Source organism: Lepisma saccharinum, chromosome 7 (genome assembly GCF_977018435.1).
Source record: "Lepisma saccharinum chromosome 7, izLepSacc3.1, whole genome shotgun sequence".
Lineage (NCBI taxonomy): Eukaryota > Metazoa > Arthropoda > Insecta > Zygentoma > Lepismatidae > Lepisma > Lepisma saccharinum.
Window position 1 is genome coordinate 79,786,673 of NC_139235.1, and position 11,841 is coordinate 79,798,513.

Sequence of the window (11,841 nt, forward strand, 5' to 3'; positions counted from 1 at the left end):
TTATTTTGCTGTTTTCGAAAGGGAGAAAATGAACTACTGGTCGTTTAGACGGGAAAACATCTGTGTATTTTTAATATTTACGAACAACATATAATTTAAATTATAAATCTATATAAATAAAATGTTCCTTGAACACCAAATCAAATACGATTTTAATCGTAGTTTCGTAGATTTGTATCTATCTCATTGTACATATTTTGCCTTTCAGGACAAATAATTTGATCATTAAAAAGTCGTTGCTTTTGCTGTTAATGATACTTTCAATAGTTTCAATGTTGCTTATTTTTTCATTTAAGAACATTGGATTACTTTACTTTTATGGGTAGTAGTACAGTTCAAGCGGGTTGTAATTCTATAATCCACATATATTCTAAATACATGCTCTGTTTTAATATATATTTGGCCCGAAAAGTGCGTTCTTTTACGAAACAGCAAAACCATGAACACAGCATCTAACAGTAAGTTCAGCTTTAAACTTGTTAAGAAAAAGAATATTTAGGTACTTGGCCACACTTCTTGGTATTCATAATAGAACTCAAATTTCAAAGTTATCATGGAGTGTTTCATTAAAATTCTATAGTGTCTTATTTACATTCGATTCAGTCACATTGGAAAGGATAATAATGAATTGGATGTAGATGGTAAGTTGGCTTCAATGTTCTACTTTTATCGTGTTATGACTGTCGTAGAATGCTAGAACAAGAACTAAATCGTAAACTCCAGAGGTTACAAGATGATTTGCAAATGATCGTTACATTGCAACAAGTGACTGACATTAAAAAATCAGAGTCTAAGCCTGTAAGTACTGGAGAATATTTAATATCTGAAGCAGAAGCTCAGAAAACAGACAAAGATGGATGTCTTGAAGGAAACTCGACTGAAACCAAACAAGATTGTGAAGTGTCCTCGGAGTCCAAGTCTTCCAAGGGCAAGGAAAAAACTTTATCTTCTGGTGATTCAAAACAAACTTCAGATGTGGCAGAAGGTAACACAGACACCAGTGAAAGAACAAACAGAGCTTCTTCAGTCCCACGAGAATCATCTGGTTACCCAGAGAGAATACGATCTCGATCAGTTACTCACAGTTCACCTGGACGCATAGAATCACGTTGTACTTCAAGGACAAGAGAAGATGTGATAGCGGCGCAGTCGCCAAACGATAGTTATCACGATGGATCAGAAACAGGAGCTTCGATTCTCAAATCACCATCCAGTGATCCTGTCGTTTCAAACGACTTAAAGCAATTATCACAGTCTAAATCTTCTTCATTTACACACAAGGATTATGATAACATTGCCATGGAACTTGGCGAAGAACGTGAGCACAGAGTTAAAGCAGAGAAGACTGTTTATAAATTAAAAGAAATTCTTAGCGGCAATAGAATAACCATTCAAGAGATGATAATGTCGAAGCGAACCGCTCTTCATATGGCAAAAGATCTTAGAGAAGACGTAGAGAAATTGAAAATGGAGCGCGTGAATTTGATGAGAGACCTTGAAGATTTGAAGGCTGAAAATCGCTTAATGCGATCGAGAGTAGATGAAGAAAGTAAAAAGAAAAACGAGTTGTTCGAAGATCTTGTCTGTTTAAGAAAATCAATCGAGGCTATGCAGAAAACTTCTCAACAAACTCATTTGGACCATTCAAAACTTCTAAAAGAAACCGAGAAGAAATATTTAACAGTATCCGAAGAAAAAGCAGCACTGCAGGAAAATATTAGTCAATTGGAAAAACATATATTCGAATTGGAGATCACACTGAAACAAACGGAACTCGAATGTGAAGATCAGAAGAGAAAGAACACGTTTACATTCCATGATCCCAAAATTCAGAATATGCTTCAAAAGGAAGTCCAGAAACAGTGTTCAAATTACAGGAGTCTTCTTGAAAAACAAAGTAGTCAGTACGTAGCGCTGCAAAAGAAATATGAAATAACAGAGAAACAATATCAACGTTACAAGACGCAAGTGGATGAAATGAGCGCCCAGTTGTCAGACTTACAAGTTAAATATAACAAGATGGAAAAGGACAAATGCATCTTGGAACAGAAGTTGAAGCAAGCTGAGAAAATAGATATTGGGAAACTGAAAGGATCGCAGAATAAAATTATAAATTTGCAGGCTATGTTAGATGTAAGTGAGAAAGTTATGGAATCCATGGTTGCGGAGAAAGATGAAGCCGAAGAAGCAATCAGAGACTTAACAGAAATTGCAAAGTTTCATCAATCGAAAACAACCGAGCTTGCAGCAGCCAAAGAGGAATTAGAGAGACTCGTAAAAAGCGAAGAGCAGCAACTACAGGAGAAGACGGAAAGGGCACAACAATTGATGAACGACGTAGAGAAGTTACAGAAACAGAACAACGAACTTCAGGATCGCGTAGTTTATCTGGAAAATGTGCTGCAAAAGTACGAAGCTTGGAAAGCACAACAGGTTGACGACAAGTTGAAAGAATCGAAGCAGGAACTTAAAGAAGCGCTTAGCATCAAAGAAAAAATAATTGAAGATCAAGTGTCTACCATCCAGACTCTAAAGGAGAATCTTAAAGACAAAGATAAAGAGATTAACATGTTGGTGAAAGAGAGAACCGAGCAAGAAAGAGACTTCGGTGCAAAACTAGCGAACGAGAGGTACATAAGGGAAGGCATGCAAAATGAACTATCAGAGCTGCAGAGTCGGAAAAATGAACTAAGGCAGAAAATGATTCAGATTGAGGCTGAATTGTCGTGTGCACGGAAGACATATAACAGTAACATTCACAAGAAAATCCTGCAAGAGATGGAAAGGAAGATTGAGTCGAAGCGGAAGGAATGGAACAGTCAGATCCAGTTGTTGACCAAGGAGAAAAACGAAGCTCTACAAGCTGCCAGCTACAACCGTAGACGACTCTGTAATATCCAACAGCTACTTCTTAATCTCGGGAAGCATTAGCAACTCTGGGTAGTTTTGTAGGATAAAATCAACATCGGCGCTGTCACGGTATGTATTAATCAAATCGAAATGTATACGTGGACGTTTGAGTGATGTAAATACCAGGGTATTAAAACATAGTTACATTTATCGAGTCTTGAATTTTTGACAAATGTTTTTTTCTCTGCTTATTATGTATGCGTTGTAAGCTCTATAGTTTATTTGTCTAATTTTCAATGGCCGAGTTAAGACCTTTCAAAGGCTTTCCTTTCACGCAACCATATACATAAAATTATATATGAATAATTAAAAACAAAGAATACACAGCTATTACTCATATGCCTACACACACACACACACACACACACACACACGACACTCATATTTACAAGTCGTATCGTGTTAAAAAAAGTTCATAAATTAGTTTTAAATTATATGAAAGAAAACTTGTATAAGGGCAAAACTGGTGGTAATCATTGCTTATTCGAAAGCAATTATTTCTTAATATCATAGAGCGTCTCTTAAGTTTTAACCAAGTCTGGATTAACATCATAACACATAACATATGTTCGCGATACATATCTCTAAGTAAAAATGAAACAAAAAATAAAGCGCTTCCTAGATATCATATTCTAGCATTAAAATTGTCCCTGTTAATGGCGAGGGTATAATGATTAGATAGTTAGATGCGAGACTGGTAAAAGAACAAGCACAAGGATGCACCGAATTCGAATACAGATCAACATTGTGTTGTTTTTCTCTAAATAATTGTAATAATATCATACTTCTTAGTCTGTGGTTCAGTATATAACACTATTCTCGCACCTAACCTTTCTCTGGATTCTGATTATGGAAACACAACGAGATCAAACTCAAAATTCGTGATACTGAATTGTTCGATTCAGTTTTCAAAACGATACATTTGACGTGAATATTTCCAGTCCCCTTAGATCAGTGGCTCTCAAACTGGTACGCGTACCCCCAGGGGTACATGAACGACTTGAAGGGGTTGCGATCAGCTTGGAAGAGAAGTGTCGAGAATACCCACACAACCTTTTGTATGTAGACCAGACGTCATTGTTCCAGACTTCATAGCTCTCTGACACTCAACAGGAAAATGTGGCTGATTTTGTCACTAACACTCTTATCTTTGTTTCGTTTGTTTTGAAATATAATACTTGTTCGAAATCTAACTAAATTTGGAACCGAATCTCCGCTTGAAAGTTTCAAGTGCACAACCAGACATCAAGAAACTGTGTCAGGCTATGCAGGCACATTCTTCTCACTAGAAACTCTGAAGATTTACAACGAAAACTCCAAAATCGTGCTTGACAGTTCGTTTACAAACTTCTTTTTGTAACCAATAATAAAGACTATAAACGTAGAAACACTCAATAAAATAAACGTAGGATTCTAATGTTTACTTGTTTACAATCTTTCCACATGCAGTCCGAATGTCATTTTGCTCTATTGCAGATATACGCCTCCAACATATCAAAAACGCCCCACCGATCAAGCAGACATTTAGTGATGACAAAAGGGTACAATGAGAAAAATGTTTGAAAACCACTGCCTTAGATTATAAAACAAATTATAAGTCAAAGAGTGTTATATCTACAAAAGACATATTAGAATTGCGATTATTAAGGCTGGCAAAATGACTTAGTGATTTTAGCTGCAATCCGTGAGTAAAATACTAAACATATCTGATTTTTTGTAATAAATCTAAGGAGTAAGATTGACTTGAAAAATGAGGAACTGTTGAAAGTTACAGAAGCTGTGAAATTGAAGGAGGAAAGAATAAATTTTCTCCACCAATGGTGATGGCCCACCGTTTCCTCCCTTAAGATATCGTCCCCAAAATTGCCTCTTCAACCCAAGAGAAGGTCGCGAATCTATTGGCTTGTGCATTTTGCACACACAATTACGCGAAACGCATGGGAATTTGTACACATGTTTTGTTGTGCTCATTTAACTCTCGCAAAAATACCAGCGGAGGTAATTTAAAATGCATTACAAACCTTTTACCGGAAAACGTCGACTCCATCGAACTCGCGATCCGAAACGATTGTTCTTCATTGCAAATTAGGCTTATTGAGACGAGCCATTGTCGAAACAATGTGTTTTTGACGATTGCGAAGCTTCATTGCGCAACAGAAAAGGTTGCTGTTCGTTTTTATTGCGTGCCTCACACTTCAACAATGGGAATCGCTATTGATGGTGCTGTGTTTGTGGAACTGTGAAATGGCCGTCAGATTGGACAGTTGTGCAAGGCTCAGTTGTTCAACTTCCCTAGTATGCACGTTTTCGTCTTGTAGCCGTAGCTTCTTCGCTCGACATCAACCGTGTCTTATTCTCTTCCGGAAATTTCGAAAACCCACGTGAAATGAGTAACAATTGACCTGCAGGAAATACCACATTCATATGCCAATGAATACAGTCTGATGTGATAAGCGCGACTATCGACGCAAGTGCGCATGGGCGAACTGGACGCGTTCAATGGCAAAATAGGGGTGACGATGGCAAGTGGAACGCAGACGTGGAAGCATTCCGTGAAAATCATCATTGTTCCACATAAGAGTTTGCTATGAGTAGAAACCTTGATTTTTAGGTGTTATTTTTATTTTGCTGCGTTTCTTCCCAAAATTCGCGTATTGATTTTAGCACACTTTTCTTCCACATACACATAAAATCATACGTTCATTGTGCTTTTAAAGAAGTATTTTAAATTGCAGGTCACATGGCCTACGACTGTTTCATGTGTTGGAAACGATTGAGGAAGTTATTTTCTACTATTTCTCGCACAGTAAATACCTATTCAGCGTAATGGTAGGTGAACATTCGATCTGCACGAAAATTGTGCCTCTTTCATCAGTAATGCAAACGTTCATCGAACAACAAGTGCCGATGTTACAGCTCCTGTGTGACGGCAGGTGTGCACTCGATCTCCGTCAGAACCGTACCACTTCGAGTACACAACCGACATCATGATCTGAAACCCACAGCATAATTTCTACCTACCTCCCCATCCTGGAATGGATTAGTCCACTAGATCTAGGCGCGTTTTTCTTGGTGGAACAGTATTAACTCCCAGTTCATGCTTTAAATATCAACTGACAACATGTAATGACAAAAAAAAATCTGCATGAACTTTCGAACTTGTGTACCACAATCTGCCTCTCTCTCTCTCCAGGATAAAAATTTGTCGTTCTACGATTCCTAGAGTTGAAGCGAGGTAACTAATAGATAAACTTGAAAGTTTATGACCTCTATACACTGTGACAGGGTGCGACAGGGCGGATTCCCCCCCAAGAATCTTATCCTAAAAAATCCTCCGCAACAAATACTCTGGGGGGGTGTTTTGTCATAACAACAAAGATAAAAAAAGTTTTGACTTCAAATACACTGTGTAGAAAACCCACACAAAGAACGAAGAATGTAAATATATTAAATTTAGTTGCTTTTTGATAGTACGAGAAAGCTTACACATAAAACAATTTTAACTATTTTGTAATTTGTTGACATTTGCAACCAGTTCAACTAATTCATAAAACTAACAAATGTATATATTTAATAATATACATATTTTTAATAATTAGTTATTTACGTTTCATATGAGGGTGGCTACTGACCGGGACTTCCTTGAAATCCGGGAATTATGCGTGAAAGCTACTTGAATTTTTCTCCTTAGACGTGAAAAATTACAACTTTTATTAATTCATTTCCCATTAAATTTATACATATTTATTAATGCTCTGAGGCAAGTTTTTCACAGTCTAGTTTTTTCTTATCGAGGAAGGAAAAAATAAATGAAATCTGCGTGGAAAATAAAACCTAATATTCTCAAATCGTTTGCTTTCTTAGTGTCATTTGCAGAACAAGCTGACAGACGGAAGATTATTGCAAGATTATCTTGAAGTTGATTAGGTAAATTTGAATACAATCAACATTTTTTTTTATCCAGTAACATTTGTGACTTGTGTTTGTAGATGGATTTCAAGTCTGAATATGTAAACTTCGCACTTTATATTAAAAACGTTAAATAATATGTACCGTTTAATTGAATTGAATTAGAATTTTTGGATCAATTGGAATATGTGTGGGTGGTGAGAGGAGGTAATACGTAATGCTGAAATAGAAAAAAAACACCTGCTTGTACCCTTGAATTTTTGGAAAGTTCGCCTTGAAAACCGGGAATTATAGTTGAATTTTATCAAAGTTCTGGAGTAGCCAATACCTAGCCATGTAGTCAGACAAAAACGGAACCATGCGACATAGATTGCATGAATGAATGTGCGAATTTATCACTGGTATTTAAATGATATCCTCCTTGGGCTGCAGCAGTTCTGTTCAGAATGTTCACCCCTCGAGGCTTATGAATTCCTCACGCCAACTCCTTGATTTTATGAAAGCCGCGCAAAAGTACATTTGTAATTTGCATACACAGCGTGGAAACGCCCCGCTAAATTCTTGTCTTCTCAAATTTATGTCGGATCAACATTTCTTTCACAGTTTCTTTTGTCCTGTATCCATTCAACTTGAAGTTGTCACCTTTGATTGCTTGTAACCAAACCTTTTGTGATTCGTTTTACCTGTAAGTCTCGTGTCATATTAGTAATTTTTAAGCCGGGCCGCGTGGTGGAGTTGTTAGCCCATCGCGCTACGACGCCAGGGATCCCGGGTTCGAATCCCGGCATTGGTGTTTGTGAGTGTCCATTCATCAATTTCACCATATCATCACTCATCCCCATCTTCGCACACAAGAAGCGAAGTAAAATAAAGCAAATCAATCAATCAATAGTAATTTTTAGGGTAGCAACCACAAAAGGGGCAACACGGGTATTCGCTCCAGGCACTGCACTTCAAGGTTCCCCAACATCCCCCGCACCAGATGAAAATAATGGTTTGTGGACGGTTTATTACGGGTTTATAGGACGCTGGTGTTTTTAATAAAGTAAGTAACCTGATTTTTCCTGACTTCGTGGATTGCTTTGACATACTTAAAACAGGGTTGTTAGAGGTCCAGGAATTTTAAATAAATTCAATTCCGGTCCAGGAAAGAAAATTAGGAAACTTAAATTGGTTCTGGACCCTAAATAACCTTTTTATCTGTAAAGAATTTGAATTCGGTCCAGGAACCTTTTATTCCGGATCAATTTAAATACGGTCCAGGAACCTTTTTTTTTTCCAATTAAACAAAGTACTACATGGAAATAGTGTTCGAAAATATTATTTCATATGAAGAGTTTGGGATGTTTTTATCCCCACCAAAGAAAATGGAATTGAAATAATATTATACCATTTCTTAACCATGGATGATTGATTTGCTTTATTTTACTTTGCTCTTCTGCCACTTTTGGCTAATATGCGAAGATGGGGATAAGTGATGAAATTGATGAATGGACACTCACAAACATACATTCCCAGGCCAAGATTCGAACCCGGGACCCCTGGCTTCGTAGCGCGATGTGCTAACCACTCCGCCACGGGGACCGGCTATTTAACCATTGAACATACACTACTGACATTCTTGAAAACAATTAACATTTAAAACAATTGTACCGTACTTCGCGTCTGACGTTCAATATTTAATGCAGCTCATTGTTTATTTGTTTATTGTCGTTGGGTGTAAAGGTTATTAAAAAATCTCCCAGAGTAACGCCGTTGCTCTGTCCTTTGTCAAATAAACTCTGAAAGCCTAATCTCAAAGGCAAGAACAGCTGATTTCGCAAGCTTTATTCGTTGGAGGTACCCCAACAGCGAAAGAAACAGTAGGCGAATTGTCCATCACCATTTTCATTCGGTCTGTATTACACAATGTGATGACAATGAATTGAAATAATGACGTCAATAAGCAGAGAACAATGCCGGCTTCGAACCAACATCGTTTCATTCCTTAAAACAACACAGGATGTAGAATAAAAAAGTAATTAAAACAGCGGTGGACAACTTGCCTACCATTATCTTTGCCGTTGACGGTACGTAGGTTGCATTTCTTGCCGCACGCCGTCATTGAGTTGAACGCGAAATAGATATTTGGTCAAGTTTTCTCGATGTTACAAGTTCGATAGCTCTTTTTGTATTTGCATTATTTGGTTTTCTTTGAATGTAAAAAATACTGTTTCTAAATTACGCCTCAATGTTATCATAAGATTTAATGTCCTAGGTACTTAGTACTGAAGGCAATAGTAAAGTTTACTGGCTGGTAACCTATACAAATTTCCATACCTTAACAACAAAACAAAACAACAACAAAAGAAGCACTACCCCCCGAAAATGAAATCACAAATACGACACTGAGTGAGCATCCCCCACCAAGCAAAAAGCTTATTTCGCACACTGCTTTTATCTATAAAACATGATTACACAAGTACTGCAATTTAACCAACATGCAAGTTTATTTTTTCCCGGTAAGTTTTCTGATGCACGTATATAAAATCTTCAATGTGAAAATCATGGGTAGTCTCTGAACGCAGTTCAACACATGCAATAATAACCGCATCCAATGCAGCTTCAGTTAATCCCTTAACGGCCATAACGGGTCATCCCGACCTTGAAACCAAACACCCATGATTCCGCTCGGAGTAGGAAACGACAGCTCAGACATCCGCCGTTACGTCACTTGTGTGAACCACACCCTTGGATTTCCCATTCCGAAGTTTGGCATTCGTGGCGCTTCTTTCAGAATCACGGTTGGTTTCGAGAGAAGAAAGAGCGAGACAATGCTTATTGTTGTTTCATAACGTTCGTTCTTATCAGCATGCAAGAAGAATCGATGAAGCAGTGGCGGATCCACTGTTGGGAGGGGCGAATTTCAAAGACTGGTACCTCACCGAATCTACAATTGCACTGCTTTATATGAACAATAGCTATATGGTTATTTTAGCAGGAGACAGCTATGCTCTACGGATTAGCTCTTTTAAGGGGTCCAGGGCGGAATAGATGGTTATTATTGTATCCATATTGTGGGGCCTGGGCGAGATCAGAATGCAAAGCCCCGATCCATTATTTCAAATTTACATCTCAAAGTGCATAGATACAATATCTTCAGGCATTCGTCAGCAAAGGTATTATGAAACTTAAATAGAGTATTTCGCCGAATTCCAGGCGCACCTTTTTCTCGGGTCTTTGATCTTGAAAATTTATGTGAACCTTGGATTCGATGGCGTATTCATCCGAGTCTATATGCATAAAAGGGGTAGAAAATACAGGACGCCTGAAAATTTTCACCTGCTGCCTGAATTTTCAAATTCAGTGCTAAAAAATGTTTTGTTTTTAATATTTCTAGTTCGCTTATGGAAATTTCCATTACCTTTTTTTTTTTAAAAAAAATATCGATCACAGAATGTGTTTTTTAATGTTGTGTGTTTTCTGTATCACGTGTAACATTACATCATAATAATAAACATGCCATTATATTTTTTTCACTGTTGCTAGCCGAATATGGCGATATGGTAGAGTCGGCCATATGTTAGAATTATTGCTTAGTTTTTCATGTTGTTACCAGTTGAGCCTTCTTGAGGAAGGACACTCCGGTGCAAGAATTCATTACTTTTAACCCAATCCAATTAATAAATTAAATGTATTTTTGATTATATTTAAAAAATGTGTAGCTTTATCTTAGTTGGATTCATGGCTTTCTTAGACCATATTTGAAAAAAAAAAGAACTGGCTCCTGAGGAAAAGGGGCTGGCACGTGAATTCTAACCCTGTAGTAAATATACCATGGTATTAGTGTAATACAGAATGAAGTATTTGCAAATTTGAGTAATCAAGTTTTCACCTCGATGTTTTACCGAAGTACGCACAAGTATTGGTAAAACAAAAATCACCCATAAGGAAATTTTGTTTCCTTTAAATTTGTTGTGTTAGAACAATCAACATTTCGCAACAAAGAGTCAGTCTATTTTTAGTAGTGAGCTCTATGATTTGTTCTCATGCTGGTGTTCCTCTAAATAGGTTGTCAGTGAGCAGCTCTTGCAAAGTGCACATCAAACGGACATAAAATATGGAGAGACAGAAGCATCAATCATATGATGCAGCACTTAAACATAAAGTTATTTTGTGTGCTGAGGAATTTGGAAACCATGAATCCTGTCGACCATTTACCGTAAGTGAAGTGTCCGTTCGTCGTTGGAGACGTCAACGACAGCAATCTGTCGTCATCAGCCTCTCTCTTCTACATGGGAAGAAGTGGAGGCTGTTAGTCCATTCTTCCTTCCACTCCTGGATGATCTGGGAGTTAATTCTGCAATGGTAGTGGCATATCTGCCAATGACTTCGTAAATTCTCTCTTCTTGGCTTTCCTTGCACCAGTATATGGCGGTTCTATGTTTGATTATTTGGTCTTCGTTGGTGATGATGTTATTTTTCTTACATATGTTGTATATTGTAGGTAGTCTTCTCAGATTTGGTCCGTCGAAAGAAACTAACGCGTTGCAGATTATGAATATGTATGGGTTTATAAGCGATAGGAGTCTGAATGCGTTCGAACCTATTGCTACAAAATTATTTATTACAGGCTCAGCTTTTGGAAATTCATGTCATCGTTGCATAACGCGCTACGAAAGTTCAAACGTTCGAACAATCCAAGCGACTGGCAACAATATAAAGAACTCCGGAACTTTACAACAACTGTCATAAGACAAGAAAAGAAATGTTATCTTACCTTCAAATTTGGCGGGGAAAATTTAAACCGGAGAGAAACATGGAATGAGTTGAAACAATTGGGTATTGTTAACAATAAAAAGTCTCACGATAATACATTCTCATAAGTACCACTGAAGATTTAGATGCTGTTAATGACCATTTTGGTCAAATTTGCAATGAATCTGAAATTCCTCCTCCACTTAAGGCTCAGCAAATAAAGCATTTTGAGAACAAAACCTGTTCCACCGCTGAACACTATTTTAACTTTACTGAGGTAACTGA

At 37.4% G+C, this 11,841-nt stretch overlaps 1 protein-coding gene across 1 annotated transcript; it reads left to right on the plus strand.

The window, feature by feature from the left end:
* The first annotated feature begins 542 nt into the window (after positions 1-542).
* On the plus strand, positions 543-3,047 carry LOC145990288 (uncharacterized). Its single transcript, XM_083125974.1, has one exon. The coding sequence runs from the start codon at positions 691-693 to the stop codon at positions 2,929-2,931; it is 2,241 nt and encodes a 746-aa protein (XP_082982100.1). The 5' UTR covers positions 543-690; the 3' UTR covers positions 2,932-3,047.
* Positions 3,048-11,841: the final 8,794 nt, after the last annotated feature.